The 27,561-nt window shown below is 49.3% G+C and overlaps 11 protein-coding genes across 11 annotated transcripts; 2 read left to right on the top strand and 9 right to left on the bottom strand.

The window, feature by feature from the left end:
* Positions 1–165: 165 nt before the first annotated feature.
* On the bottom strand, positions 166–1,550 carry APUU_31056S (glycosyltransferase family 31 protein; the record flags this gene model as incomplete). Its single annotated transcript, XM_041702217.1, has 2 exons — positions 166–480; positions 561–1,550. 2 exons carry the CDS (start codon positions 1,548–1,550, stop codon positions 166–168), a joined length of 1,305 nt encoding a protein of 434 aa, XP_041555025.1.
* Positions 1,551–2,732: 1,182 nt separating this feature from the next.
* On the bottom strand, positions 2,733–6,058 carry APUU_31055S (glycoside hydrolase family 55 protein; the record flags this gene model as incomplete). Its single annotated transcript, XM_041702216.1, has 10 exons — positions 2,733–3,326; positions 3,386–3,434; positions 3,505–3,685; positions 3,747–3,901; positions 3,956–4,148; positions 4,196–4,735; positions 4,787–4,852; positions 4,900–5,179; positions 5,306–5,443; positions 5,552–6,058. 10 exons carry the CDS (start codon positions 6,056–6,058, stop codon positions 2,733–2,735), a joined length of 2,703 nt encoding a protein of 900 aa, XP_041555024.1.
* Positions 6,059–6,747: 689 nt separating this feature from the next.
* Positions 6,748–8,318, bottom strand: APUU_31054S (putative MFS transporter; the record flags this gene model as incomplete). The annotated part of the gene is made up of 3 exons (XM_041702215.1): positions 6,748–7,891; positions 7,958–8,094; positions 8,148–8,318. The coding sequence occupies 3 exons, from the start codon at positions 8,316–8,318 to the stop codon at positions 6,748–6,750; spliced, it is 1,452 nt and encodes a 483-aa protein (XP_041555023.1).
* Positions 8,319–9,165: 847 nt separating this feature from the next.
* APUU_31053S (putative NRPS-like protein biosynthetic cluster) lies at positions 9,166–12,497 on the bottom strand (the record flags this gene model as incomplete). Its single annotated transcript, XM_041702214.1, has 4 exons — positions 9,166–10,296; positions 10,356–11,352; positions 11,412–12,160; positions 12,213–12,497. 4 exons carry the CDS (start codon positions 12,495–12,497, stop codon positions 9,166–9,168), a joined length of 3,162 nt encoding a protein of 1,053 aa, XP_041555022.1.
* An 809-nt stretch (positions 12,498–13,306) lies between these two features.
* Positions 13,307–15,682, bottom strand: APUU_31052S (Zn(II)2Cys6 transcription factor; the record flags this gene model as incomplete). The annotated part of the gene is made up of 4 exons (XM_041702213.1): positions 13,307–13,897; positions 13,950–14,784; positions 14,846–15,547; positions 15,600–15,682. The coding sequence occupies 4 exons, from the start codon at positions 15,680–15,682 to the stop codon at positions 13,307–13,309; spliced, it is 2,211 nt and encodes a 736-aa protein (XP_041555021.1).
* A 384-nt stretch (positions 15,683–16,066) lies between these two features.
* APUU_31051S (uncharacterized protein) lies at positions 16,067–17,392 on the bottom strand (the record flags this gene model as incomplete). The annotated part of the gene is made up of 4 exons (XM_041702212.1): positions 16,067–16,814; positions 16,871–16,982; positions 17,041–17,150; positions 17,217–17,392. The coding sequence occupies 4 exons, from the start codon at positions 17,390–17,392 to the stop codon at positions 16,067–16,069; spliced, it is 1,146 nt and encodes a 381-aa protein (XP_041555020.1).
* Positions 17,393–17,924: 532 nt separating this feature from the next.
* APUU_31050A (aldo/keto reductase) lies at positions 17,925–19,364 on the top strand (the record flags this gene model as incomplete). Its single annotated transcript, XM_041702211.1, has 8 exons — positions 17,925–17,993; positions 18,055–18,201; positions 18,260–18,364; positions 18,441–18,637; positions 18,709–18,793; positions 18,858–18,913; positions 18,979–19,124; positions 19,195–19,364. 8 exons carry the CDS (start codon positions 17,925–17,927, stop codon positions 19,362–19,364), a joined length of 975 nt encoding a protein of 324 aa, XP_041555019.1.
* Positions 19,365–19,655: 291 nt separating this feature from the next.
* APUU_31049S (phosphopantothenate--cysteine ligase CAB2) lies at positions 19,656–20,852 on the bottom strand (the record flags this gene model as incomplete). The annotated part of the gene is made up of 1 exon (XM_041702210.1): positions 19,656–20,852. One exon carries the CDS (start codon positions 20,850–20,852, stop codon positions 19,656–19,658), a length of 1,197 nt encoding a protein of 398 aa, XP_041555018.1.
* Positions 20,853–21,572: 720 nt separating this feature from the next.
* On the bottom strand, positions 21,573–22,930 carry APUU_31048S (uncharacterized protein; the record flags this gene model as incomplete). Its single annotated transcript, XM_041702209.1, has 5 exons — positions 21,573–21,857; positions 21,910–22,474; positions 22,532–22,612; positions 22,667–22,753; positions 22,806–22,930. 5 exons carry the CDS (start codon positions 22,928–22,930, stop codon positions 21,573–21,575), a joined length of 1,143 nt encoding a protein of 380 aa, XP_041555017.1.
* Positions 22,931–23,505: 575 nt separating this feature from the next.
* On the bottom strand, positions 23,506–25,098 carry APUU_31047S (multidomain presynaptic cytomatrix related protein; the record flags this gene model as incomplete). Its single annotated transcript, XM_041702208.1, has 7 exons — positions 23,506–23,627; positions 23,688–24,392; positions 24,446–24,502; positions 24,561–24,754; positions 24,804–24,813; positions 24,871–24,946; positions 25,009–25,098. 7 exons carry the CDS (start codon positions 25,096–25,098, stop codon positions 23,506–23,508), a joined length of 1,254 nt encoding a protein of 417 aa, XP_041555016.1.
* Positions 25,099–25,925: 827 nt separating this feature from the next.
* Positions 25,926–26,801, top strand: APUU_31046A (putative esterase/lipase; the record flags this gene model as incomplete). The annotated part of the gene is made up of 1 exon (XM_041702206.1): positions 25,926–26,801. One exon carries the CDS (start codon positions 25,926–25,928, stop codon positions 26,799–26,801), a length of 876 nt encoding a protein of 291 aa, XP_041555015.1.
* Positions 26,802–27,561: the final 760 nt, after the last annotated feature.

Genomic DNA, 27,561 nt, shown 5'->3' with positions numbered 1-27,561 from the left:
CATGAATTATTCTACATGTATAGGCTACAGAATCAGTGACCAATGCCGAGTTGTATAACAATCCTTAGCAACCACATGGCTAGATCTGATGTGTTAGAAATACAGAAATCGATGCTTTTGGAGCGTCCAAATTATTTCGACCCGCGAAAAGAATAGAAAATCAGATCATCGCCCAAAGTCTGGTCGAGCACATTTAGGTGCCTGCTTTACCATCTTCTGTATTTTATTAATGACCCACCCAGACCGAGCATCCGAGGAGCTCGACCCAAGTCGTGGCGTCGCACCGGTATAACATTTCCCACCGCGCATGACGAATTGGACACAGTCGGTGGATTTCTCGCAGTAGGACTGGCATTCCTGGAATGTAGATGCTGACGATTGTTCCTTGTCACTAAGGTTATCCCAGCCATCTCGGACGTTGGAGAGTTCGGGAAAGATAAGCTCCTTGAAAACGTCGCTATGCAGAAGAGGTTTTGAACCCTACACAGATAAAATAGGATTATCAGCCAATGGATCATACAAAAAAAAAAAAAGGCAGGGGGGTATCGTGAATAGTTTACCTTTGCTAACCTCCGCTGCTCAAAGTCGTGCAGAAACTTGACATCACTGGGTGACAAGTGGTGGAAAGCGACGGCTGGGAAACACCACGGCCGTCTGTAGAACCCCGTTGTGAACTCGTCGAGCTCCCCGATGTTCGTGTTTTGAAGAATTGGCCATGAGAACGTCAGGTCGACGCCGACGTTCGAGAGGACTTTCCCTAGCACGCAGTCCCCGGCCCAATGGGTATCGGTGTACTCGTGCAGCTCGGCGAAGTTGTCGTCGTATTCGTCCACCGTGCGCTTCATGGCCGGGTTGGAGATCATGAAGCCCGAGCCGCCGTGCGCGAAAATGACGTCCGCGATTTGGGTTTCCGTCCCGATGTAGAACGGCTTAGAGGCGTCGAAGCGCTCTAGCCATGCGAGGAGAGTTGGCCACGAGTAGTATGTGTCTGCTTCCATGAACACGTACCATTTGGCGTCTGGCTTGCGCAGGTACGATTCCTTGACCATGGGAAGGAACTTCCATTTATCTAGCTTCCAGCCGGGGTTGTTTGGTTTGCCAATGGCGGAGTTTGCCTCGTCGGCAAAGTCTTGCGATTCGAGACCTTTGCGGCCGTGCTCTTGGAGGCGGTTGTAGATTTGGAAGTCTGCGACTGTGTCTTTCACGACGGGGTCGACGCCGCGGAGGGCATCGTGGATTTTGACCCCATTGATTTCCTCCTCGAAGTCGGAGAAGATGACGTAGTTGGGGATGCAGCGGAGGGTTGTTTGGAAGTGCACAGGGACTTTATCGAGGGCTTCTGTGACGCCGGTTTTCATAATAACGAGGACATCTTCAATCCCCGGGAGTGGAGGACACTGGGTCTTCTGGTTGGAACTGCCGTGTGCATTATGTGAGGACGTGGTTGTCGTGTCGGGGACGGTCCCGAATGTGAAGTGGTAGATGAGGAAAACGGTGAGAAGGGTTGCGACCACGGCGATACGGCGACGGATACCGCGGTGGGAACTCATTCTTCCTAACAGTGAAGTTTTGCGAGACTTGATTATACGTAAACCGGCCGAGCTTTGAGAGTTCCATGCATCTTCGGGTCGCCTCTTGTGTATCCTTCTCTTTCTGCTCTCGTGTCGCCGGCGTGGGGGTGAGGTATAGATATAGCTCAGCGCTCGGTTCGAAGGGGGAAGGAGGGGCGTTTAAAGGAGCGGCGAAGAATTGGCGAAAAAAGAAAACGTAGCCAGATGAACGGGTAAGGTCAGAAGGGGCGGAGAGAAGATCGACGTTGTCGCTTGTTCTTAAAGGGAGAGAATATGGAGGATCATCGGGCCACGCCTAGGAGGCTTTCGAAGATCTGAGGAGCTGCGATGACGCGTTTAGTCCGTTTCACAAGTAAAGAAAGAGCCCATGGGAAGTTCCAGCTTCTAAAACCGAGCCCAAGTGGAGCAAGGCAGCAAAAGATTGGGACGAAGAGGAAATTAACGATCGAGGCTAAGTCGACAAGTGGACACTTTTGCCTAGTGCGAGACACCAACAAAGGGGAACGAACAGCAGTCGCAGAAGTCACTGTGAATGTTAGAAGGCCATCAGGCTGACAGGAATTCGGAGTCGAGGACCGCGGGCCATTATTATCGTAGCAGGTGAGCACAAGAGCCTTGGGAATGCCGATCACTGTCCATCTCAATAATTCCGGGCCAATTCCAGGTGAAGCGCACGAGGAATGAGAGGTCAGATTAAAAATGGGGCGGCGCCGAATGATGGCCTCAGGATAAGGATAAGCACGCATAAATAGTTAACTAGTTAATAATCTCGTGTATTACATAATACACATAATGCACCTAACTATACACAACGACTTGAGCATGTGATCAATTCCTAATAGACGGCCTTTTACAGGCAGGAAACTTGATAAATTATAAGCAAATACTACTATGGAGATTGACACCCAGATAGCATGGCATGGACTGCGAAGTTCTGCGAAGTAGATCGCTGTAGATTAACTATACGTCTGTCGGGTTGCCCCGCGCCTTATCCCAAGGTTTGCCCTGGTCTAACGTTTCAGTTAGCCCTAAAACCCGCCTCCTCACCTCTTGATAACTAACTTCAGAAGCGACAGGACCAACAAATGGAGAATCAGGCGAGATCATATGATAAACTATAAATACGTCTCAATAACTATATGTCCGTTCATGGTCGGCAGATTAAAGCAGCCGAGAAGAGACATTCAGCGGTGCTTGGCCACGAGAGGGGACATCGAATATTGATACCTGAGCCCACGCTGGATGAGTCGTGACTCCCAGGTTATCAGTAGACAAAATCCCCTGACCATCAGACACCAAAATATACTTCGCTCCAATAGCGATAATATGCTGTAAACGGACATTATCGTAATTGTTGTCCAGGCGCCACAAGGTCTCCTGGCAAGCATGACGGTCGATGCAGTCTTGAGTGTAAGAGCTAAACCAGGAGTATGTACCCGCGCTGCCAATGTTGATATTTTGGCTCTCCGTGATGATGACTGCCCAGGCCTCGTCGCAGCCGTTGAAACTTCCACCGCTGCAGCTATAAGCTGGATCCGAATCATAAAGACCGACTTGGTTATTAAATGGTGCTGGTGGTCTAGGGTTGGGCTGGTAGTAGGGTGGTTCTGTTTGAATTATGGTGGTGAAGATATTACGGGCGCGGTGGAAATTGTATTGATAGAAGACGCTGTGCTCTGAGGATGTGCCATAGAGCCAAGTAGCAGAGGTACTTTCGATCAACATTCCACGGGCGACATATACACTAACCTGAGCCTAGTGTCAAGTCAGTAGGAACGGCACTTGACTGCGGTGACTTGCGGCGAAACACGAACCATATTATTGTAAGCATCATCGAGGTCAGGGTCACTGTTGATGGTAAACCTGATGTTAGCAAACAGTAACCTCATATACCAGCATCATACTTTCGCAGGAGCATAGGAGACAGGCATACTCTATCATGTGGTCAGCCACCCAGAGCCACATATTTTCAAAATATCCTGAGGCCTCCGGCGTAAGGTGAAGCATGAGACTTGCCGCCTGGCAAGATGCCGGATTCGTTCCACCTGTCAAGGCGGGACATTCTTGTGGAGTTAGAGAAGTTCCAGTAGCACCCCCAATGCGAACATGAACATCTAGCACGAGGCGACTGTAAGTTTAATGTACGGAGGACGTAGGATATGTGGCTTCACATACCCCATAGTGCAGCAGACCCTGGGCTAGCTGCTTTAACATTCCACTGCATCAATACCACCCCGGCCGTGCCACCTTTCGTCGTTAAAATTAAGTCCTGCATTTCTACAGTACCGACATCCCCTCTATTACCGATCTGGAGCATCACCCGTGGGTTACTAAGACCACTTGCGTTAGCGATACTGTTCTGTCTTTACTGAAATATGACATACCTTGCATCGGAGAACGAGTTCCCAAAAGCAGCAAATTGTGACCATGCTTCTCCATGAATTTTAGCGTCTTTAGGAAGTACCACTGTATCAGTCAGTATATAAGTGCCAGCATCCACGAATATAATTTTGTTTCCATCCCCGTAGTCGTTAAATGCGCGTTGGATGGCAGCCGTATCATCCGTGACACCATCACCTGCGTCCAGTTAGTAAGAAGACAGGATGAGGAGTAGGCAAACCGACCTCTGGCACCGAGGGATTTAAGCTGGACAAAATCACCGATGGACCTATCTGCGTACTGGTTTTTCTTTCGCTCGAAATATGGCAGATCATTTAGGCCAGAAACCCTCTTCCCGAGTAGTGATTCTTCTCGAGGATATGAAAGAGAAGCCCCTGATGTCCAAGATCGTGTCCCACCTGTGTATGTAGCGCCGAGGACCCAATTGTCATAATATCCGGCCCCCAAATACGTCGTACCAGCAGTATCCACGATGGGTCCATCGATCCTAGTATTATCCAAGATCAAACCGGTGGTACCAGAACCAGGAGTTGCAGATGCGGGTGCTAAGATTATGGCGGTAGTCACATCAGCGAATATGGAGTCAACGAAGGACACAGAACCAATATTGCCGCCACCATCGCTATTGATAAGACGAAATCCAACATCAGCACCTTGGATGTGGAGGGATTTCCAGACCCAGGCCCAATCCCAGATAATTTGAACGGCCGTCGAACAGCCAATAAAGGTCATTCGATAAGCACTAAACTGTTGGTTTCCACCATCTGTCTTGTCAGCCCATAGGGGCGGAACCGGGATTGGAATTGGCGACTCACAGAAGCCAAAATTACCACCCCGAAATGTGATGTCGGACATGATGCCCCCACTTCCATTCTCTGAGACTGTCCTAGTGTCAATACCAAAACGGTCGAATTGAAGGCGAACATACATATCCCTTGTTGTGTGGTCCCAGTCGTAGCAATTAACTCCACTTCCTGCAGACTAGTAGCTTGTGCTATCTGGTAGTGGATGGCACAGACATACGCATTTGGGTCCGTGGATGTGATATCGATACGGATGTTGCGAATTTGGCTGTAGAACCGTGCGGTGTTGACATAGTATTCGGCATCACCGCCATCAGGCCCAGTACCACCCACATACTTGTTAGTTGAGAGTACTCCCAGGCCTACGAAACTGCTCGCTGCTTTGATGGTCGGCCAATCGTTTGCCTAAGTAGGTTAACAATCAATGAAATTATGGTAAGACAAGGTTAAACATGCATCACCTATGATCTGTGTCGCAAATAGGACTTCGATCGTGCTGGAAACGAGATATGTCCCTGGAGGAAAGTATACGATAGCATTTTTTCTGGTTGATCCGTTGCATCCTGCGCCGCAACGGTTACCGTCGTTGATGGCGGCTTGGATGGCGGCAGTGGAATCCGTTGCTCCAGTTGGATCAGCATGGTAGTCATCAACGACATTTCGGAAGACCTGTTAAGAGATTACGTGTCAAAGCGTTTCTCAAGGTTGATAGGGGGGAGGAAGGAGAAGGTCACTGTGACATAATTGGAAGGCAGGAAGTTTCTCGTTTATACTCACTTTATACTGTGCATCATCACCCCAAGGAACAGTTCCCTGGCGTCTGATGTCCTTCATCCAGAACGTCCCTTCTGCTCGAGTGGCCAGTGTAGCGGATCCAGCAGCCAATTTGCTTGCCGTATCTGCCTCTGCGACAAGAGCTGCAGCATGCGCGACTTCTTCGGTAATCTGAAGTAGAGGAGGATAACCACGATCATTTCTTCGGGTAAGGTTTGCACCTGAATGCAGCCTGTGCGTATCATGAATTGGGTTGTCGAGGCGGGCTTTGTTGAGCTTTGTCATTGTATCTATGGCAATTCGGACAACTTCGCGCGCGTCGTCAATACTTTCTTCGGTTGCTTCATTGAGCAAAGAATGATGAGAGCCAAATTCTCCCCTTGAATAGAAGATAGAAGGCGATTCCTCCTTTCGTGGAGTGGCAAGACCGTCGACGTCTGAGACCAGGCTGGTAAAGGCCTGCAGAAGGGTGCAAGCCCCGAGGACTCTGAGAAATTGAATTCTAACCATACTGGCACATTTGACAGCCTATTCCTATAAGCTCCGTCGTGAATTGAATATTTGAGGAAGTTTAGAAACCCTCTGCTAGTTGGCCGAGCACCTTCCTTTTAAAATTAAGCAATGCACCTTCCAACCTGGGGGTAGGGGTACGGTCGTACTTTCCTCATATAGCAGCGACGATAAGGGCAAGGAGTGTTATTGTTACACTGCAAGCAGTCGATGCCACCCGACCCCCTTGACACCATCCAGACTGCGCCCATTCATAGGGTGCATAAGAATGACTGAGCCGTCCCCGATCCCCGCCCTAATTAAGGCTGGAAGACATGCAGGAGTGTACGTGGCCCAGCTAATGGAGCGACAAGACACAGAGCCCCGTCCCATGTCCGACTATGGGTGTGAAAGGAATAGTAGTAACCCCATGTAACCCAAGCAGCATGGCTCGTAGCGTGAAGTTATACATGGTCAGGCTTCACCTGTCACCAGACGCGGACCCCCGCATTTCGGTGCTTTACAAGAAATAACTCCGACGGGGCTACTTTGCTGCTTCCGATTACTCGAGCTCTCGAGGATGTTTTGGTATTGCAGAATGAGCTGTATTTACTCGTTAGGCTCTTACTGTTGAACTAACAACGCCCTCATTGCAGCAAGATGCTCGGGTAAGATCGGATTTAATATCACACTGAATAAAACCCAAAACCTCAGTAAGCATACAGATTGATAACTCCAGGATCAGCTGCCCGCAGCTTCTCATTTTGCCTCGCGAGGACAAATCTCATGACCCACGCCAATATAATAACCCCGGCCGAAAATCCAATACTGGCATACATGGCAGTCGAAAATCTTGGAGCGTCGCTGTCCGGCCACAGATATGGTGTGTACACACTGGCAAGATTGCCCAGGGTATTTGCCATTGCAATGGACACGGCCTTTTTCTCATCAGTTTGTCCTAGTGTCGCCGCAACCCACGCAATGTTGATGTTGTTGACTCCGTAGGTGGCCCCGACAAACAGAATCATAGCAAAGTATCGTGCCCCGATGTTCAATGTCCCGCACGCGACTGCAAATCCAACTATCGCAAGCAGCTTGGAAATCGTAACGTGCCAAGTTCTTTCGTTGAAGTGGCCAGAGGACCATGAAACGGCGACTGAGGTGAAGGTGGCCAGAAGATACGGCGGGCAAGTGAGAACAAGAGTTATAGTTGAATTGAAGCCGAGTGTTTTAACGGCTGTTGGCATGAAATTCTTGAACCCGTTGGCAGAGAGATGGAGATTGCTCATCAGGGCGAATATCCAACAGCGATAATCCGAGCATGCGTCTCGAAGCCCAGTCCAAACGCTTGTTCCCTCTTCTTTCTGAGTCGTGTCCCGTGCGATGCGGTCGTGAGCGAGCTGTCGTTCCTCCGGCGTAAGCCAAAAAGTCTCCTTTGGGGAGTTTGGAAGGAGAAAAAACGCAGCGATAGCTACCACTACAGTCACGACGCCCTGAATGAGAAACAGCCACTGCCAGCCAGCAAGACCATGCTTCTTATCCAGGGTCGCAAACACAGCAGCGGAGATGAGGCCCGAGAATGCACTGGCCAGCATGTTTCCCGTATAAAGGATTGCCATGCGGGTGGTCGCCTCTTTGCGGTTATAAAAAAGCGATATCATGAACAGGGCTCCGGGGTAGAATGGTGCCTCCACAACACCAAGTATAAGCCTACAGGCGAGCATTCCGTGGTAGTCCTTAACCAAGCATGTGAGCGTCGATACAATTGCCCAGGCCATCATAAAGCCTGCCATATACCACGCCGGCTTGATGCGATTGAGAATCATGTTGGAGGGAATCTGGCCAGCAAGATACCTTTGAACAAAAAAAGACAAGATCAAAATGTGAAAGTAATCACAGAAAAGGAGGAATAGTTCTTACCCAACAAACAGGATGCTAACGCAGGTATTATACTGCGTTCCGACCAGATTCAGATCTTCGGTGAGACTGTTAAGCTTGCCGTTGACAAGGGCATTGCGATCAAGGAAGTTGAGAAAATACATCGCCCAAACCGTTGGCTGAAACCAGTCAGCCGACCATAGCACAGCAGCAGAGGATAGACAGGCCAAACCATCATATAGCAGTCAATCTTCCTGACTAGCGCGATCTCTTTGGGATCGACTTTGGCTGCCGACCCGAACTTGTCGTATTGTGGAATTTGCTCGCTCTTCTCGACATCGCCAATATGCTGGGCATAAGGGGCTTCCTTCTCGATGACACCATGACGAGGGAAGTCTGACATGGTAGCAATATTTATTGAGTTGGGCTTGGTAACTAGGGTTGAAGGACTTGACGGAGAAGGGATACTTTCTCATCAGTATCGAGGGACCCGGTGGGCCCTGATATACTTCAACGCTCGAGGTCTCCACGCCCCCGCATCCAGAGAATCTGGGGTAAATGCAATTATGGACACAGCTGAATGAGAGCTGCTAGATCCGAGATTGCCAAGTACTCTCCGGAAACATAGCAGACCAATCGGGAAAGCCACATCTGCAGTTGAAGCTGAGGGTGATCTCGTCAACCGTTCTCGGTCGAAGGATGAGTATGCCAGTTTTCCGAACTGCGTTTGTTTAGCTTCTCGGAAATGCCATGATACCTCCAGCTTTTCTGACATTGCTCTCGGTACTTTAGTGATTATCTTCAAAGCTTTAATGTCTTTATTCCTCCAATCGGAAACTCGTATATACCCGACCAGACTGTACCCGGGCTGGCTATGGTAGCATCCCAGTAAATTATAGCAGTCTAATGGTCTCCTGTGAGAAAGCAATATTATTCAGTTCTGAGAATGAGTTAGATTGTGGACATCATGGTCGTGGGCATTTGTCAGGCTAGACTGCATGATATACACGCATTAGGATTTACAATAGTTGGAGTTTGTCCCATGTTTGTGCAATGTACAACTGATTATGAGATGGACTTTTCATTGATCGGAAACTACTTTGAGCCGTGGAATTTGAAAATATTTACTGCATAAGAACGGTTGGGACTTGGATCAATGATTCTTCTTGCAAGAGCGATCACAGCAGAGACGCGCGAAAATTATGTACATTGAATAGGCAAGACAAACTTGAATCAAATCATCCTGTGCATCACCACTCGCTCCTCCAGGAGTCGACAAATTTCTTAATCAGTCCGCTCTCTATCAACTCTACCCCCCCTTTCAACGATGGGCTCGCGGCCTCGGACTTCGCCATCTCAAACACAAGACCCGCTCGGCCAGGCTTGTCATTATCATATTTATCTGCGAAAAAGTCCAACAGCTTAATGGCTGGGTTTTTCTGTGGATCCTGTTCGCCTTCTCGAAGACGTTGAATCCACTGCCTTTGGGTCAGGATTTCAAAGTCAAGCCCTGCTTCTTTTAACGCGGGAAGGAGCTCTTCTGTCCATTTGAAAGTCCTGGAATTTTGGACGTGGTAAACTGTATTCGGGTCGTGCGAGAACTGTCTCAATATGGCGGAGCCTGAGATAGGAGAATCGTTAAGACTTGCCAAGTCCAAAATGGCGTCTGCGACGACGTCGACAGGAAGCCAAGATGGGGTTTCGTCGAGGGCCGGCAACACCTTCAGCGTGTGCGCTGTCTGAAGCATCAGAGGGATTGCCTCGGTAGTGTTCCATTTTCCTTTTACCGTGTCGCCAACAATCTGACCGACTCTGAGAACTTTCGCGACCATCCCGGTTTTCTCTGCGGCAGCCTGGACAATTCGTTCCGCCACAAGTTTAGACCTCGCGTAGCCCATGTTGTGTGCGTGCGCAAGTTTAGGGACTGGGGCTTCGCTGATGGTGGCAGGAAGTGGCGTTCCAGCAGCTGAGGATATGGAAGAGCAGAAATAAAGTTGTGCTGGAGAGGATCGCTCGCTAGAGAGGCATAGATTGATCAAGTTGTGGACGCCCTTTATGTGCTGCGCTTCAAAGCTGCGCACGCCTAGCGTAAAATTCACAGCCCAGGCAGAGTGTATGACTTTGGTTAGGGACACCCGAAGCTCACTGAGCACCGAAGGAGACAGCCCAAGATTCTCTGAACCGAGCTGGGATGGCAAGGCCACGATTTTTGAGACGTTCACCATGGGTAATGACCTTGACGCCAGGTTGGAAAGAATCCGATCGAGGGCGTTGCTCGTGTTTGATGCTCGTACAAGGCAGTATATTCTTTTAACGTTTCTTTTCTGCATCAGTCGAGAGAGAATATAGATACCAAGAGAGCCGGTTGTTCCAGTAAGCAGCTGGTTGAATCTGGTAAGCACTGCAATTAATGGAAACGAGGTAAGTTTATAAAACTTACAATAACTTCCTCTGCACCTGGTCGCTCCACGAAAGATGAATACTTCTCGATTAACTGTGACATGACCGCCAGCTCATCCTCCTCGTTTGATCGGTCACCGGTTCGGAGGGCGTATAGATGCATCGCAAGTCTCTTGATGTTCGCAAAGTCGAAAACAACGTTATGGCCGAGTTCGGCGGTCCCAATGTTGATGTTCCTCTTAATCATGCCTCTTACTTTGATCGCTTGGAGGCTGTCAACTCCTGCCTCAAAGAAGTCGGAGTCCAAACCAAGTTCTGCAAAGCCGAGGTAGGTTCTAAAAAGATTCAGAAGGTATTTTTCTAGTTCTGCAAGGTCCAGAAAGAGCTTTTGCGCGTCGTCTGAAGAGCCACTTTCCAGTCTTTTGTATGCGGCTTCAATGAGGTCGTTGAATTCCATGTAGCAGCGGTTTCGAATCATTGTCCCTTTATCAGTTGCTGGATACGAAGACCCCGCGGCTAATATGATAACCATGTCCCGGGATATCTGACTAAATGCCTCTGCGCTTTTGTTTGCGGCCTCGATATTAGGCCACACAATATCGAGAATCTCATCATTGGTCATATTTTCACACTCAACACTGGGAACAACAATCAAGCCGGGTAGTGGCTTTCCCACCCCGAACACGAGATTATCCTTCACAAACTTGCTCTGTCGAATGCGGTGCTCAATTGGTACGGGCAGAACCTTCTCACCATTGACTAAGGTGACTCTGTCATCAATACGACCCAGGTACTTCCAGGCATTTGGAATGCTAGGATGCTTCAAAAATGTGTCTCGAGTACGGAAAGAATTCGGTGGGTCATCGCAGTTGGATGTGACCTTAGTTGGGAGCCCATCGAGGGCAACGCACTCGTAGGAGCCGTCCTCGAGTTCGTCCATTCTCAAAAAGGGCAAAACGCCCTTTAAAGGCCGAACGTAGTTCCACAGTTTGTCCTCAACGGGGCGGTCAGATGTCATTAACTGACCAGCTTCTGTACTATCATAAATATTAGTGCATGGCCTTCAGGTTTGCAGGCTTGAAGGGATAATGCATACGCCCCGTAATGGCTGATTAGCCGAACTCCCTTGTTCACAAGGTAATCTCCAAGGTCATCTGGGCAACTGCTTCCTCCAAAGAGGACTTGCCGACATTTGGCTAGCTCCTCAGCCCCCCCGTCAACTTCGCTTAGGAGTTTCAGGACGTATGGTACCCCATGGAAACTCTCAGGTTGGAATGCTTCCATGGCTTCGAGGACGTTTTTGCCGGTCAAGGGTAGATTTGCATTGTAAATGGCAACGGGCTTTGCCTTAAACAAGCATCGAAATAATGTGCATAGGCCATGATTGTGATACATGGGAAGGGTCAAGAGAGCACGATACGAGTTGCTGGCAGTATAGTTGGCAATGCAAGCAGAGTGCGTCTGGAAAATTGGTTTAGGAAGACCTGTAGAACCCGAAGAATGGATAATGAAAGCCAATTTCCGACTTATTTCCGGCTGTCCGGTGAACTGCAATTCTGATGATTCGACGCATCGCGAGTAACTAGAATACTCCGGTATTAAATTTGATTTTATTTCTGGCACAGCACCTTGAATCAGCGACACTGCTCGTTGTGCCGTGGAGGAATATATAATATTTCTGCAGTTGGTTTTGGCAAGGAGGTTGGTGTAAGCTTCAGTGCTAAGCCGAGTAGACAGTAATAGAACAGCATATCCTAATCTTGACAGTGCGAACAGGGCAACGACGTAGTCAAGGTTAGAAGCGCCAAGTATTGCTACTACCCGGTTCTCGACGGGATCGGAGAACTAAATGAGCCGTGAGTAAGTAACCCCTCGCATGCAGTTCGAGTTTTGTTACCATTGGAAGTCCAGAGTCTTGCATAATATTGGCAGATCCATTTGCAAACCTGTCCAAGTCCTCCGCAGTGTAAAACTTGTAGTCGCTGATCCCATGTGTGCTTTGCGGATAGCCGACCAAAGGGGCTCCAGGCGGATGCGGTATGCGGTGCAACAGGATATCATTGACCGTATACAATGGAGTTCCTGTTTCCGCCGGCGGAGTTGGTGGAAGTTTTGCAAGGTCGTCTAGGGCGTCTTTTCCATCGACTAAGACGTCATTACTGGTCTGGGATGTTGGTAGCATGGTTGGAAGTACTGGTAGGTGTGATTAGGGGGCAGGTAGGATTCGTCACCAAGGTATTAAGTAAAAGTCCGAGTTAGAACATGATAGTGCAATAAAAACGCAGTAAATGTATAGTCCTTTTCACATGGCTTGAGGAGGACTGCATCTTCTCTCGTTCCGCGCCCGGTTAGGGCTGTGCTCGGAAAAGCAGCGCGGGGCTCGGATAAGGCCTTCTTCACATCCGATTCGGTTGCTTTTAGTTTTGTTTTGCCTCACTACCCCCAAAAGATTGATGAGAGTCTATCTTAAAATGGTACATGTTCTTGGCTTTGCATCTTCGGTTAGTGGGCGATGGAAAAGTTTCCTGCGTTGGTTCAGGGAGAAGGGGAGAACCATCCGGATACCCCGTAAACAAGAGGCAGAAAAGCAAGGAAGAGCAAGCCCATGTATTTCCTATCTGCGCGGGGGTTATCCTCATTCTGAGATTCTCAGTACGTCCTTATCCATTGCTATTTGCGATACGACCTTAGGGACATAAGACAAATCATGCTGCTGAACTGGAGTAGAGACCGATGCTTATTTGAAAACAATCATAGAGGGTCTCCGCAGCCGATCACCAGACATCTCATCGCAAGGGGTACACCTAGGGTTACAAAGTTGAATATCCGTTGCGCCATAAGAACTGGGGTCTTGGGAAGGAGCAGCTGGTATCTCGTACCTCCCTTATAAGACGTTTCAAGAAGCGCGGCCCAGACTGGAATCTGCGCAAGCTTGTTCAATCGCCGCGGGCAGAATCCCGCCATCGTGGCACAGGCTTCGAAACATGTATATCAACCCTCGAAAGTCTGTAAATTGTTGGAGGCAAAAAGATACCCTAATTCTCCCAGACCAGTCAGGGCTAGTGAGTCAAACTCTCCCCAGCTAGTTAAACTAGGTATATAAGTCCCAGGACTGCCATCTTGCATCAGATTTTCCATCCAGGCCTCTGATTGCATATTTGACAAAGTTAAAGATGGGCTAACTCCGTCCGTATTGCGCCGAATACCTTCAAATGTGGGTTGAGGAAAGCTCGCTGGGCCGTAGTTAAAATGTTCTCCCGGGAAGTCTATTCGCCGAGACTCGTTCGGTCCAATATTGATGTTATTGGCCACTTGTGGATCCGTAGATGGAAGGTCAATTGCCGACTGATGTTTGTGCTGTATACACTTTTGCGCCTCTCTACGCAGTTCTTCGAGCACCATGGCGTACCGCCGGGCGAAGGAGGATTGCGACCCGGATGTTGCTAGATGCCGTTGAGCTTGCTCGCCCGCCTGGAAGAAGGTCGAGTTTGCTTCGGCCTCAGCATTGCTCGCTTGGGCACAACTCTGGATAAAGTGAACATATAATATAACAATAGCTGAGAACGCATAGTAATGAGTGAACTAGAGCTGGGTCAGAGATTTGCAGAAGAGGCATTGGCAATTTTAAACTTACCCAAAAAGTATGGTACATTCTGCCATTCTCGCACAAGTCACGTAGAATGCTAGCGATCTTCATAGCAGCCTCTAGACAAGTCTGGATATTCTGGTTAACAGACTTGGATAAGTGGTTGCTTTCGTCAGCCACCGGAAGCGCTAAATTCTTGAAGTCTCTGAGAATGAATGAGCGGTAGAGTAGTATCTGAGCATGATAGAAAGCAAGGTTTAAGACCGTATACTGTCGCTGATAAGTAACCATCATCATATCAACATTTGGGAGGTCAATAAAAGCTGATATTTCCTTCCGCCACTGTGCAAGCTCAGCACCGTACTTTGTGGTTGCTACAGATTGAGATTGGAGAGTTACTCGTCGTATGCCGTATAAATCACGAAGTATACCGCTGATAATTTTGGACAGTTTGGCGTGATATACGGGTGCCAGCATGATGCTTTGAGTGCTCGACACAGCCGGCGAAATGCCCCTTGCTGTTATTTGTGAGTCGTTTGCAATAGCAGGGAGTTCCTGGTCGATTTCGTCATCGTGAAAGATTCTTGGACGCCCCAGTGCAGCACCGAGATAGTTATCCAGGATATATATACACCAGAAGACTCGTTTGCGGCATTCCTGTTCGACGAAGTCAACACTCCCTGTGAGTTCCTGACGTCGTCCTCGATGCAAGCCGATTGCAATAGCGAGTCGTGCCATAGTCCCAAAAAGACTCCAACAATGATTAATCCGAGATTGGCCCAGAAGATAAAAACACTGGGCTAACCGTGCCTGGACGCTTGAAAGGCGAACAGGGCCCGTCTCTTCTGCGAGATAGTGTTCTGAGGCAGCGAAATAGACTGGGCTGTCGACGAAGAAATTCGTTAAAAAGAAATTGATACAGAGAGTTATTGAGCCAGGCTTACCTGTTTACGCAAGCACCCAAGGAGCCTTCACTATTTGGCAAACATAGCTTTGCATGCGCAAAAATCATTAGGAGCAATGCTCTCGTCGCCATAGCTCCCGGCCTTGGCGGTTGCGATGCCCCAAGGTCGTGGTAGAAGTCTTCAAGCCAGCTCTCAACTTGTGGCTGGTGCAAGAAACGATGAGTGGGGAAAGTGAATTCAAAGTACCTATCAAGCAGCGCCTTTGCTTCCTTTTTATTGGGGATGATGAGAAAAGACGGGTCGTATTTAGCAAGTGGCGCGTCACCTAAATTAAAAATCGGTGTAGTACGTGGAAACGAGATATGCTCATGAAGTCGCTTCTGAACCCGAATCAAAAATGAGACGCCTGATGCCGGCCCAACGTAATGCCCCTCCAAATCAGTTTGATGAGGCTCTGGTGAATTGCCAGACGATGGAAGGGCGGTTCGTTTATCTCGTTTATCTGCTTGCAGGAGTCCATCGTGTGAAGCATGCTGCGGTTCCAGTGGAGAGAGGCTGTTCGTGCTAGTATTTGTAGACTGCTCGCCATATCGATTGGCATTGCCCACATCACCAGTTTGGTGGCTGGCTATGGGAACCGGTGGTACTTTTCCTCGATGGTAGCCAGCAGTGTACTCACACTCGAACCGGGAGCGCTGGCATAGTGCGCAGGGAAGAGTGCCTGAACAGCGTAATTTCTTCCTGGTAATTAAAAGTTAGCTGTATACTATTTGATCGCTCAGGATTGACTTACTTCTTACAATTGTCACAGGCGCGAGTGACGCGAACCCGTTCCTTACATCGCCGTTTGCTAGGGTGGCTTCCGGCGGGCTCCATGAGGGGTAGAAATCAGGAAGACGACATAGTACATAAAATGGTTTATAGACTCAGCAGGTATTTTGTTTGAATTAGGAATATATTGGTCTGGGGCTGTTCTCGAGTCCGAGGTTGGAATATTGTGGGGAGAGAGGAACGAATCTCTGGGGAAGCCAAAGAAGACGCCAACGGTCTTAGAGCGCACGTGCCTTCTCACATTGACACGACAACAATACCTGGGAAGTCGAGTATTTTGCTTGAAATCTACCAATTTCTAAAGTTTGCTGGAACTCAGAGATGGTATTTGTCATTGGCACTGGTTCTCGGTAGGACACTGGTCTAAACGCCAGAGCGACAAATAGCTGATCTACATTGCAGGGACTCTAGGTTGCTGTCTGTCTAAATTCACCACTCTCTCAACTCTCCCCCTGGTCCTAGGAAGTGTGGACTACGCCATGCAGCTGCATTTACGGACGCTGCGCGGACTTTCTCTTCGTCAATCTCAATACCCAGCCCTGGCCCAGCCAGAAGATCGATCAATCCATCCTGCACCTTCCATACTTCCGGGTTCTTGATATATGTATCAATGTCTGCCGAACCCGCGTTATAATGAATTCCCAAGCTCATCTCCTGGATCGCAAAGTTTGCGCTGACAGCATCGACCTGCAAGCTCGCCGCAAGAGCAATGGGCCCCAATGGGCAATGAGGAGCCAAAGCAACATCATAAGCTTCTGCCATAGTAGCAATTCTACGAATTTCGGAGATTCCACCAACATGGCAAATGTCTGGCTGTAGGATGCTTATGGATGAGGATTCGAGGAACGGTTTTATGTCCCACCGGCTGTGTAGTCGTTCTCCAAGGGCGATTGGAATGGGAACAAGTTTAGACAAAGCGGCGACAGATTCTGGGTGCTCGGAGAGGAGAGGCTCTTCAATGAATAAAGGTTCATGGGGCGCAAGCTTATGTGCGAGCTGCTGCGCCATTGCCTTGTGCACTCTGCCATGAAAATCCACCCCAGCGTCGATTCCCAAGGCTTTGACTGTCTTCAATCGCTCAACAGATGTGTCCAAAGCATGAGGTGAATCGAGCCAGCCCAGGTCCTCAGTAGCGTTCATCTTGATGGCTTTGAACCCCTGTGAGATTCTCGCTCGGCTATGAATGGTCAGATCTTTCAGAACACATACAAATGGGAAACGGGCTTTTCTAACGCTTGAGCTTCAACATCGCCAGGACGGTCTCCGCCGATCCAAGCATACACCTTTAGCTTATCCCTCAGCTTTCCTCCTAGAAGCTGATATATGGGAAGGCCGAGTCGTCTCGCTGAAATAATGGTCGGTCAGATCAGCTAGTTCTTTCGTGGTTTCCACGGGCCACCCACCTTTAAGATCCCAAAGTGCTATATCTACACCCGACAGAGCACTCATAAGGATAGGTCCGCCCCGGTAAAATCCCATCCTGTACCCATTTTGCCATACATTTTCGATATCACTGTCAAAAAGAAAGATGACTGTCAGCTTCAGGCGCAGAGTGACAAAGCTCCAAGAGTAAACTTACTCTGCATCCGCGCCGGTGAACCTCTCAGCAAACGCAGCCAGACTGCCCTCCACGGCTTCAGTATGACCTTCTAGTGATGCCTCACCCCAGCCATAATTGCCATCGGCGTCCGTGATCTTGACAAACAACCACCGCGGCGGTACGCGAAAGTATTCTATCTGGGCAATTGGTGCCATACTGCTAGCTGCCGTCGTCTTCGGATAAGCTTGGGTATATGTCGGCTTTTGTTCAACGCGCAATCCATAAACGGGCAGTTTCTCACCCAAATATGCGCCTTGGAGAGAGGGGGTATGAGCCGCCTGACCGGTGTAACTCCGTACACTTCGCAGCTATCGTCAGCCCCTCCCCGCTGGAAGCTCCCCGCTGGGGCCCCGCACCGGCATCGGATAAGTCATCGGAAAAGCAGCTTGGTGTTGTTTTCCGGAGCATCGCCGACATGGCAATTACCGAGACTGCAGCGAATGAGCAGCCACAGAAATACAGAAGAGTGCTCAGTTTTGAATAAAACCATCGCTCGTTAGACAATTTAGCCCGGCTCACATGAATTGCGCTCAGTGGAAAAGGGCACCCAGTCCGGAGAAAAATGAGGCCCCGGGTTATAATCCGACGATTTACTTTCCTACATAATAGCTAAAAAAGACTCTGGCGCAAATGTAGAACGCTCCTTGGAAGCAACCAAGATACGCGCCTTTACAGAGAAACGCAGAAATGGCCTCAAGACGCACGTTCAAGCTCAATTCAGGTTTCGAAATCCCTGCTGTCGGGCTGGGAACCTGGGTATGTGCCATTGAATCCCATTCTGAAAATAAGAAATAACGGTGTCTCCTTTTAAAAACAGCAATCCAGACCGAACGAGGTGCAGAAAGCAGTAAATGCAGCGCTTCAAATTGGGTACCGTCATATCGACGCTGCATCAGTCTACGGGAACGAACGCGAAGTTGGGGATGGGATCAAAGCGTCAGGTGTCCCGCGTGAAGAAATCTTTGTAAGATCTTTATTGATACAGTATAAATAATGAGGGCACCAAGGCCTAACCCGAGCAGCTTACTAGCAAGCTATGGAATACTCATCACGACCCCGAGAACGTTGAAGCTGCGGTGGATCGATCACTTAGCGACCTTCAAACTGATTATCTTGATCTTTACCTGGTGGGTCTCTCTGACCATCTTGCGACTTCAACTGGAGCTCAATTTGTGTCTCTAATACGACTGGCGAATTGCATAGATACACTGGCCCGTCGCCTTCCGCCACTCAACCACGAGTATCCAACCTATAGATGAGAAAACAGGTTTAATCGACGTGATAGACGTCCCAACCAAGGATACATGGGCTGCTATGGAGGCATTAGTTGCCAAGGGCAAAGTGCGGTCAATCGGTGTCAGCAACTTCACCAGGGAGAAGATTGAAGAACTCCTCAAAACGTATGTTCATGGTTCACTGCTTCAATTCCTATACAATGTCATGGAAAGGCTGACAGAGATATATTTTCCAGGGCGAAGATACCACCTGCCGTCAACCAGATTGAAGCCCACCCTTATCTCCAACAAAGAGGGTTACTGGAGTGGTCTAAAGAAAAGGTAAACATAATATATCCTGTCTCTCAAAGCGATGCAGAGAACTTCTATTAAGATAACCATCTAGGGAATCCTAGTGACTGGATATTCGCCCCTCGGGAACAACATCTACAACATTCCTCGGTAAGAAAGTGCTATTACAATCATAATACTTAGCAGACAAGCAAACGCTAACACAACTAACCTAGAACCGTTGACGACCCCCTTGTCATTGAGATCGCCAAATCCCTCAACAAAACCCCAGCCCAGGTCCTCATCAGTTGGGCTGTTCAGCGAGGAACAGTTGTGCTGCCGAAATCTGTGACCCCCGAGAGGATCCAGAGTAACTTACAAGGTTTGTCCATCCGCATCCAGCTTGTCATTTCCTCATCAGTCAGCTTGTTGTTGACTGGTTTTTTTGATAGACTTTGTCCTCCCCGAGGATGCATTCCAGGCTATTCGTTCACTAGAAAGACACCAACGGATGAACTTCCCTGCGCGCCTTGGTGTGGATATATTTGGAGAGGTTGGCGAGGAGAGCGCGAAGAAGAGCGCGCGCGACTGGGCAGAGGCTCAAAAACAGTTGAAGAATTAGGGTGGGTTTAATATTAGACTGGGGCTCCTTCCCGGATTAGGGCGTGGGCTATATTAAGATAGAGCAGATGCCAGGTGGTACCTAGGTATGATAGACCTTATAATAAAATCTCACTTACGGGGCTCCTATATTATATGACCACGATGAAATTTTGTGAGGGTATCCAATTTGAGAACGAGGGAAAGCAGTCACTAAGGGCAGGTAGGTGACAGGGCCGTTGGCCCCATAGGAGTTCAAAAAATACTTCTAACAATGGGCTATTAAAAATACAGAGCTAGATTAATAGCTTCTTTATTGCTTATGGAATTTCCCAATCATGTTTGAATGCAGCTTGACCAGCTCTGGAATGATCAGGCTTTCGACTTCTGTGCCCTCGCGGGTCGTAACCACCGCTTCATTCTTCGAAGACTCTGTACCATCAGGAGTCGCAGAGGCATCGTCCCCTAATGACCGCTTTGCAGCCTCGGCCAATCCCACCTGATTTTCGACACCGGAGATGCTCTTGCTCCGGCGTGACTTGGGAACCCGAATCCAGCGTTCATGTGGTGGATCTGGAGTGACAAATACGACCTCCCATTTTCTAGTTGAGAGTAAGTTTCCGACCACCAGGTGATGGGCATAGGTATCCAGCGCCGTCTGGGCCTTGTAGACGAGCAGATTGGGGTCAGTTTCGAGCTTGAAGGAGACAATCATGCTTCCCTCTGGCGACCAGCCGTCCACGAGCTGGTGGAGGAATTTCGGGACTGGATCCAAATTGACGACTAGCTTCTTGCTTGACGTAGCTGGTTTCTGCTCAAACCCGCCTGTGTAGATGTCATCGGTGCTAACGGCCTCCTCGGGGCCGCTGAATTCCTTGGGAATTTCCGACGATTGGATCTTGTGCTCTGCCATCCGGTCGCGTGGAATAAAAAAATCGCTCACCGCAGCAGCCAAATAGAACAGCGCATTGGGGCCAAGAGGGTTCATGCATTTTGCAAGCATGCGCAGTTCAAAGAGGTACTCAGAAACCGTAGTAAATGGGATCAAAAGAAGGAGGTTGTTCTGCTTCGCGTATCTGTATTTCCGGAGGACATCCCGCATCTCATCCTGGTACTCATTCCGCACCACGATGGGTCCATGGTCTGAATTGCCTGAATCGCTCGGGGCGGCCTCATCCATGAAGTCTAGGAAGCAATTGGTGGAATGGCTGTAATGCCGGGAGTATGGAAGCAGACTAAACTGTCGGTGTAGGAATATCACTGCATAGCCCTGCTGTAAAAAGTACTCCGCGGATGTGGCACCTCTTGTTCCTGCGGAGAAGTTGTCGATGAAGCGGACAGTTTGATTTTCGAGGGGAACTGTAGTTCCTCCAGAGGTAACGAGTACCACGCGCCGACTGGATTCCACATGATAATCTATGAATGATCTAGCGAGCGATTCATGTTTGGGAAGGGCTTTAGGTGGAGGGTAGTTGTTGAAGTATGCGGATTCGCTGTCGGCGGGCGTCATTTCCGTTGGCGGGGTAGTAGTCGAGTGCTGTCACAGGATATACTAGTCAAATAAGCATTGTAATTATGGTAAGAAAAAGGGAGCAATTGAAAATAGTGAGTTCCCAAGGATATTACCTGGTGAGCACCGACTCCTTATAAATAAGCAAGCTGTTGAACGTTCTCCTTTCTACGACGTACTTGTCATGCCGCTGATGTCAGAACAATAATCTGGAGGGGCCGACGATTGCCGAGGGACAGAACTTGACCGCCTTCGGTATCTTAGTCACATGACCTGTTTCGGTGTTTCTTCGTTTTCCATACTGGGCTACTCGACAACTGCCTGATAATACAGTAGGTACCTATCTAGTCCAATCGATCGCTCTTGCCTTTCCTGGAGACATAATAAGATACATTGTCCTAGGAAGGCGCGATGGAGAAGAAGTGCGTCTTCATGGAAGCAACGACCGCGGGAGTTGCTTCCATGCGATGCGAATATGTATTCTAGGAAGGTGTAACCACTCACGTACTAGACCCTTTACAATAGGAAGGAGCATTCGAGCTCCAGCTGCACCTCCACTCTACGACTCCGAGTTTTACAAGCAGGCAGGTGTTGGATACGGAGAGTGGACGCCTCTGCGGGGAATTATGTCAATAAAATTCTGGCAGTCAAGTAAACCCCATCAGGTATTTGATCCTAGCTACAAGCTAGATACGTGATCCTTTGCAACAATTTCCCAGCCTATCTCCTAGAAGTGACAATTCCCTGATACGGGGGTGCATCAATATGACCAGCCTTCCGAGTCAATGGGACATCAGCAGCAGTGAGAGTCAAATCGTATTTGCCATGGAAAATGAAGTTTATTGGGAACCCGGGATTAAACGGTACGGCCGTGTCGATTTTATCCATGTCCTCCTTGGATAATTCAATTCCGAGAGCGTCAACGTTGGCCTTCAGATGTTCTATTTGCCTCTGTCCGACGACCGGGAAGACATACGGTGTTTTGTGTAGTAGATACGCAATTGCCTATAATAGTTAGTCGTTATTCTCATCGGTCTTTGCGTGATAAAGAACACACCACGGCTGGAAGTATTGTGTTTTTGCTCTTTGCAACCTCATCCAGAACATCCGATACGCGGATTTCGTCCTCTGTCATGTCCTGATCGGACCGGCCGCCCCCAGTAAGCCCTCTAGCTGCTGCAGCCTTGAGCTTTCCCTGAGCGAGTGAGCCCCACGGGACAATGCCCATACCCTGGTCTCGGCACATAGGGATGATTTCACTCTCCATGTCGCGACATAGTGGGTTCCACAGGCCCTGGTAGACGGAGAAAGGTCGCAGGCCATTAGCACGAGCATACTCATTGGCCTTGACAACTATCCAGGCTGGGGTGTCAGAAACACCCAGATACAGGACCTTGCCCGAGGTGACCAGCGTGTTCAAGCCGTGCATTACCTCTTCCACCCCGGTTGTGAGGTCCCACCAGTGCACGTAGAGCAGATCGATGTAATCAGTACGTAGGTGGGCCAAACTATATTTGACAGAGATCTGGAGTGATTTCACCGAGTTTCCGACGAAGTTCGACTGAATGTGCTCGGTTTCATGATGAGCGTCGCGGAAACCAGTAGTATATTTGGTTGCGATTCTTGTAGGCCGATGATTAGTGTTGGGTAGGGTTGCTAGATATGGGACAAGGACATACACCATCTGATCACGATTTCCGCGACTTTGCATCCATTCTCCGATCCACCTCTCAGAGTCACCTTCCTGGTAATTGTTGGCACTGTGCAAACAAGGTCAGATACGGACTTCAAAGAAGGTGGGGATAGAACCCTACGTATCGATGAAATTGCCTCCCATGTCGTAAAACGCGTCCATCAACGCAAAGGCGTCGTCCTTACTGCAAGTTCCCATGAAATGCTCCCTATAGAACATTCAGTTACAGACGAGAAAGTTCAGCAATGCCCTTCACTCACCAGCCTTCGCCAAAGTTCATTCCTCCCAAGCATAAAGGTGATACCTTGACACCTGCAGTCGGGGAAAGAACCCGGTGATACCCCAAAGGGGTCTTGGGCTTAGGTGCAAAAGTCCAGAAAGACATTTTGAAGGGGATATTGATGATCACGAAAGATTGGAACAGTGTAAATATCCAAACTTTGTTTGATTTTGTTGATGTTAACCTAGTCCCCGAAGACAAGGAGATTCTGCTCCATATTTATACATTTTGGTGCTCTTCGAGATTTTGTACGTGGCAAGCATCCGCCGTGTTTGTATGGATATCTTTGTATAAGTCCGAAGCTTGAGCTCCTACGATTTCGAAAAGCTGTCAGCAGAGTGCAGTAGCTTGTCAGGAACACGAGCTCTTTAGTCTCATGCTCTAGAAACCCGAACCGCCAAGAAAGCCTCTTTTTTTTGGTCGATATAAATCAATAAGAACAATGGAATGCCGCTAACCAGAAGGGTAAAGTTTGCATAAGGATGGCCAAGCTCGAAGCACTCACACTGTCAGCTCCGTTCTGAAAACGGTTAGTTTGACCTTGAAAACACGAATGCTGACACCTCGCGCTGCCTACTGATAGATTCCTAAGGTCATGCGAAGCATCGATTTCAGATTTACTATTGACCGTGCCCATACGATTGAGTGTTATTTGGGGCCACCTCTGAAGAGATAGACGTTCAAGGAAGATACCGACTGCGCAGCGCTTGGCTGATTGTACTCATCCGACTCGCCATTCCGCCATGTTGCATATTGCTCATAAGAGCTTCCTCAAGCATTGACTGAGTCACACTCGTATCCCCTATTGAACAGTCGATGTCAGCTTAACAAAAGAATTCGGGGTTAAGAGGGCATGTCTCACCATCCAGATCACTGAAACTGCTTCCCATACTGGGTGTCCCATCGCTAATATCCCTTCCGGAAGCTGTAGACCGCCGAGGGCTCATGCGCGCGAGATCAGCGGTCCGTCGAGGGCTGGGATGATTGATTTGATTACGTCGCTGGTTGTGTGAATGAGTTACCGGTACACCGGAGCTTATTGAGCTCCCGGAAGATTCTGTAGTGGTTGATTTCCCTAAGTTTTGAGGCGGTTCGGCCCTTCGTCCTTGTTGCGCAGAGATACCCTCTTGCTCCATTCTTAACGTTGTACTAAGGTCATGGCCAGATGCCCTGTGGGATATAGATTCATGACCGCGTGAAATAGGGAGGAAGGCCGGTGATTCATCGTCGTCATCCTCATCGTCGTCTCGTAGGCCTGGCCGATGCGTAGAGAAATGTCCAAATCTTTTAATCCCAATGCCTCTTCGACCTGCTGAGGTGTAGTTTTCATTTTCCGAATCGGACTCGGATGAGCTTGACGCAAAATCTTCCTCTTCAAGTGTAGGAGATTTCGGAACAGAGGCATGGACATGCGCTTGCTCGCGTCGGCTTGTTGAAGGTCGACGACCATGGCTTTCCCACCTTGGTTCCTTAGACTCTGTGGTTGGAGTTCCGGGATGTGATGTCTCTCGGTCGCCCTTAATCTGCTGTATAGTGTTTCCAGAGCTAGTGCGCCTTGGAAGCGGTGCTACGCGGAGTTAGGAAACCAAACAACAGCCGATAAAAGATGATGGGATTTACCTCGTGTCGGTGGGTTCTCCTTTGGTTGTGATGCCAACCGGGACGGAGCCCGCGAATCTATCAGAGGTAAGTAGGCCGAAAGTTGACGGATTTGGAGATGTTTTCATAAGCTTACTGCTGCCCTGGCCAGGCTTGGCTGGTTGGCCTAAGGCCGTGCTGGCATAAATCGAGCCGGGGGTTGGTGAGGCAGTATTTGAATGAGTGTTGCCGACTTTGCGCATTTGCGCGCGAACCTGCGATAGCTGGCGATCATACAACCAGGCTGCCTGCTGGAGGAGAAACTGGAGCGTCACATCGAAGCTCTCGGCACTAGAGAATATTAGTTTGCAAAAGACATTCCGCTTGGAGGCGTTAATACAGTTCTTTCCCTGTTAAGAAAAAGTCAATAAGTCTATATTGGATGAGGAGTTGATGGCTTGGCATACAGTCTATATCATTTCCCTTTGACGGACGGGAGAGAATGTCCCATAGTGCTTGGTCTTTGGCTGCATTCCAGTCCACCTAATAACGATACAGTGAGTAGTTGATCATACCTACTCGACAGGGAATATTGAGGTGCTCACTGGTGGAGGATCCACAAAGTCGCCTCTGGGGAAAGGTAAACGGATCAGAACCGTGAACTTAGTGCTCCCGGGTTGGGTTGGAGACGGCATGACGGGTACACTCGCTGCATGCAACCCGGGGAATATAAGTCGATAGTGCAGAGATATGCAATGTTTTGAGCCCCAACTCTCGAGATACAGAACCACTCTAGAGTATTTGGTAGAATAACAAGGAGTGTGTCGATGAAGGTAGTGATGAATGTGATGGTTGGGGAGGATGAAAGCGGTTGGAGCCGTTGATGGTTAACGGGTCCGTGGAGAGAGTCGATCGTCCGTTGCGATAAGGCTGCCTCAGCAAGAATTGGGAGGTGTAGTTTATAGCCACGGCCGCTGTCAGCTCCAGCACATGACGTATCCCACCCATGGGTTAACGTTTAGTTTAACTCTCCCAGGATAAGCTTTGCTTCTACTAGATTACGGTGTACACGGTGCAGCCGATTCATCATTATTATTTTGTATAGATTTCGTTGGCAGGCATTTGGTACTAGTACGTACTATACTACGTACGCCGTACACAGTAGACACGGGTGCGGCTAGAACCTCCACTCTTTGACCAATTTAGCAGTTGAAGAAAGCGGTTACTTATGAGCCGGGGAGATTGCTCATGGATCGTATAGGCACAACACCTGTCGACATCGGATCTGTGATGCGGCAGTGCGTGTTGGTTCACTTGGTCCCCAGTGCGGCGTGCCTCGGATATAACCAGGTTAGTTAGTACACACACCCTGAAATGGCTCGAGCGCCGACGTCGACCCCCTCTGCGAAAGTGCGAATTGTTCTGAACAAACTACGTATCTCTGTCTGGCCAACTTCATTCCACGCGCCTAATCGCCTCATCAGCCAGATCAGGGGAATATTCCGTATCTAATCGCTTCCTTATGTTCTGGCTCACATATCTTTACTGCAAAGTGGTGGCAGTCCTGATACGGACCATTGCCCGTTCCAGGCTATCCACCGCGAAACCGGATGACGTTCGTCAGATCCAGTCGCGAGAGCCTTCAAGAAGCATCAAAATCCATGTCTACGAGTCTGGAACCGGATCGAAGCCTGCCCCAGTTCTTATAAACTTCCACGGGAGTGGATTTATTCTCCCTCTCCATGGATCGGACGACGAATTCTGTCGGTTAGTGAACCAGAGGACTGGATATGCAGTTCTAGATGCCCAGTACCGGCTGGCACCGGAACACCCATTCCCAGCGGCGCTCAACGACGTTGAGGATGTGGTAAATTGGGTACTGCAGCAGCCAGACAACTTCGACCGAGCTCGAATCGCCATTTCAGGTTTCAGTGCAGGAGGTAATCTCGCTCTAGCTGCCTCATCGACTCTGTTTCCTCGCGAGACGTTTCATGCTGTTCTCACCTTCTACCCGCCCGTTGACCTTGATACCGATCCCGGTTCAAAAGCGCCTCCAGATCCCACCGGAACTCCCCTTCCCGCGTTTCTGGCTCGGCTGTTTGACAAGTGCTACATCCCCTCGTCGCATGACAAAAAAGACCCTCGGATTTCGCCGTATTATGCACACCCCGATTGCTTCCCTAGCCGTGTCCTGATGATAACGGCAGCCGGGGACAGCCTGGCGCAAGAAGCCGAGGAACTGGCGGTCAAGTTAGGGAAGGAGGCTGGCGGCAAAGTGGTCTCCCAGAGAATGGAGGGCTGCGACCATGGTTGGAACATCTCGCCCAAGAATACGGTGCAACGGGAGGCAAGAGACCAAGCATACAACATGGTTTTTGCTTTGTTGAATGAGCGGTGATATCTGTCGGCTCCGGTCACTGAATTGCGGTGAACAAAGGCTTTGGGGGTTGGATGCACGTCCCCTTCCCAGGCCTCAGCGACATCATCAATTAACAAGCACCAAAGCGGGGGAAGTCACGGGGTCTTATCGAGTGGGCCGCCGATAAGTTCTCGGTATGCAAGTGTTTGCTGCAAGCAGGACTGTGGTCGGAGGGGAGAACAGACGGGGCTGTATGGAGACTACGGTGGTTAATTTAAAACAAGTCCGTTAAATATTGTGTAGATCAGCGATTTTTGTGCCATGTCCCCTGGGTCTACTCTGAAGCCGCGGTGCCTGAACCAGAGCCAAGTGATGCAGTGGCTGAAACCACGGCTCTCTCTGTGGCCCTCGCACCATGACTCGGGTGAGATAGTCAAGGCGCCCTGGTTCTCAGCAGCAAAAGCAATGCAAATTATTGTCCGTGTCCACGGGCTCAGACGCACAACAAACTCTTGTCCATCTCATCCTATGATCCTGCCCGTCGAGGCGAAAATGAGCCGCCTGGTGCCCTCCTGACTGCCTATCGTGTGGGTGCTTGGTCGGTCCCAGCGTAGTCATGATTTGGTCAGGCGGGTCCTGGTCGCAAACAGGGCCCAACGGCGGCGAACAAGAATTATTTCTGTGTAGAAGTCCCTCCGTAATGTCCTCTTAGGGCCCTTAATTAGGAGGAGCCGGCATCGACGCCCAAATCAGGTTCTTCAGCGGCTCCCTCGATGTATCCGCTGCTCCATTTCTCCAT

This window comes from Aspergillus puulaauensis, chromosome 3 (assembly GCF_016861865.1).
Source record: "Aspergillus puulaauensis MK2 DNA, chromosome 3, nearly complete sequence".
Lineage (NCBI taxonomy): Eukaryota > Fungi > Ascomycota > Eurotiomycetes > Eurotiales > Aspergillaceae > Aspergillus > Aspergillus puulaauensis.
Note: the sequence above shows the minus strand (reverse complement) of the source record. Positions and strands in the feature narration are given on the sequence as shown.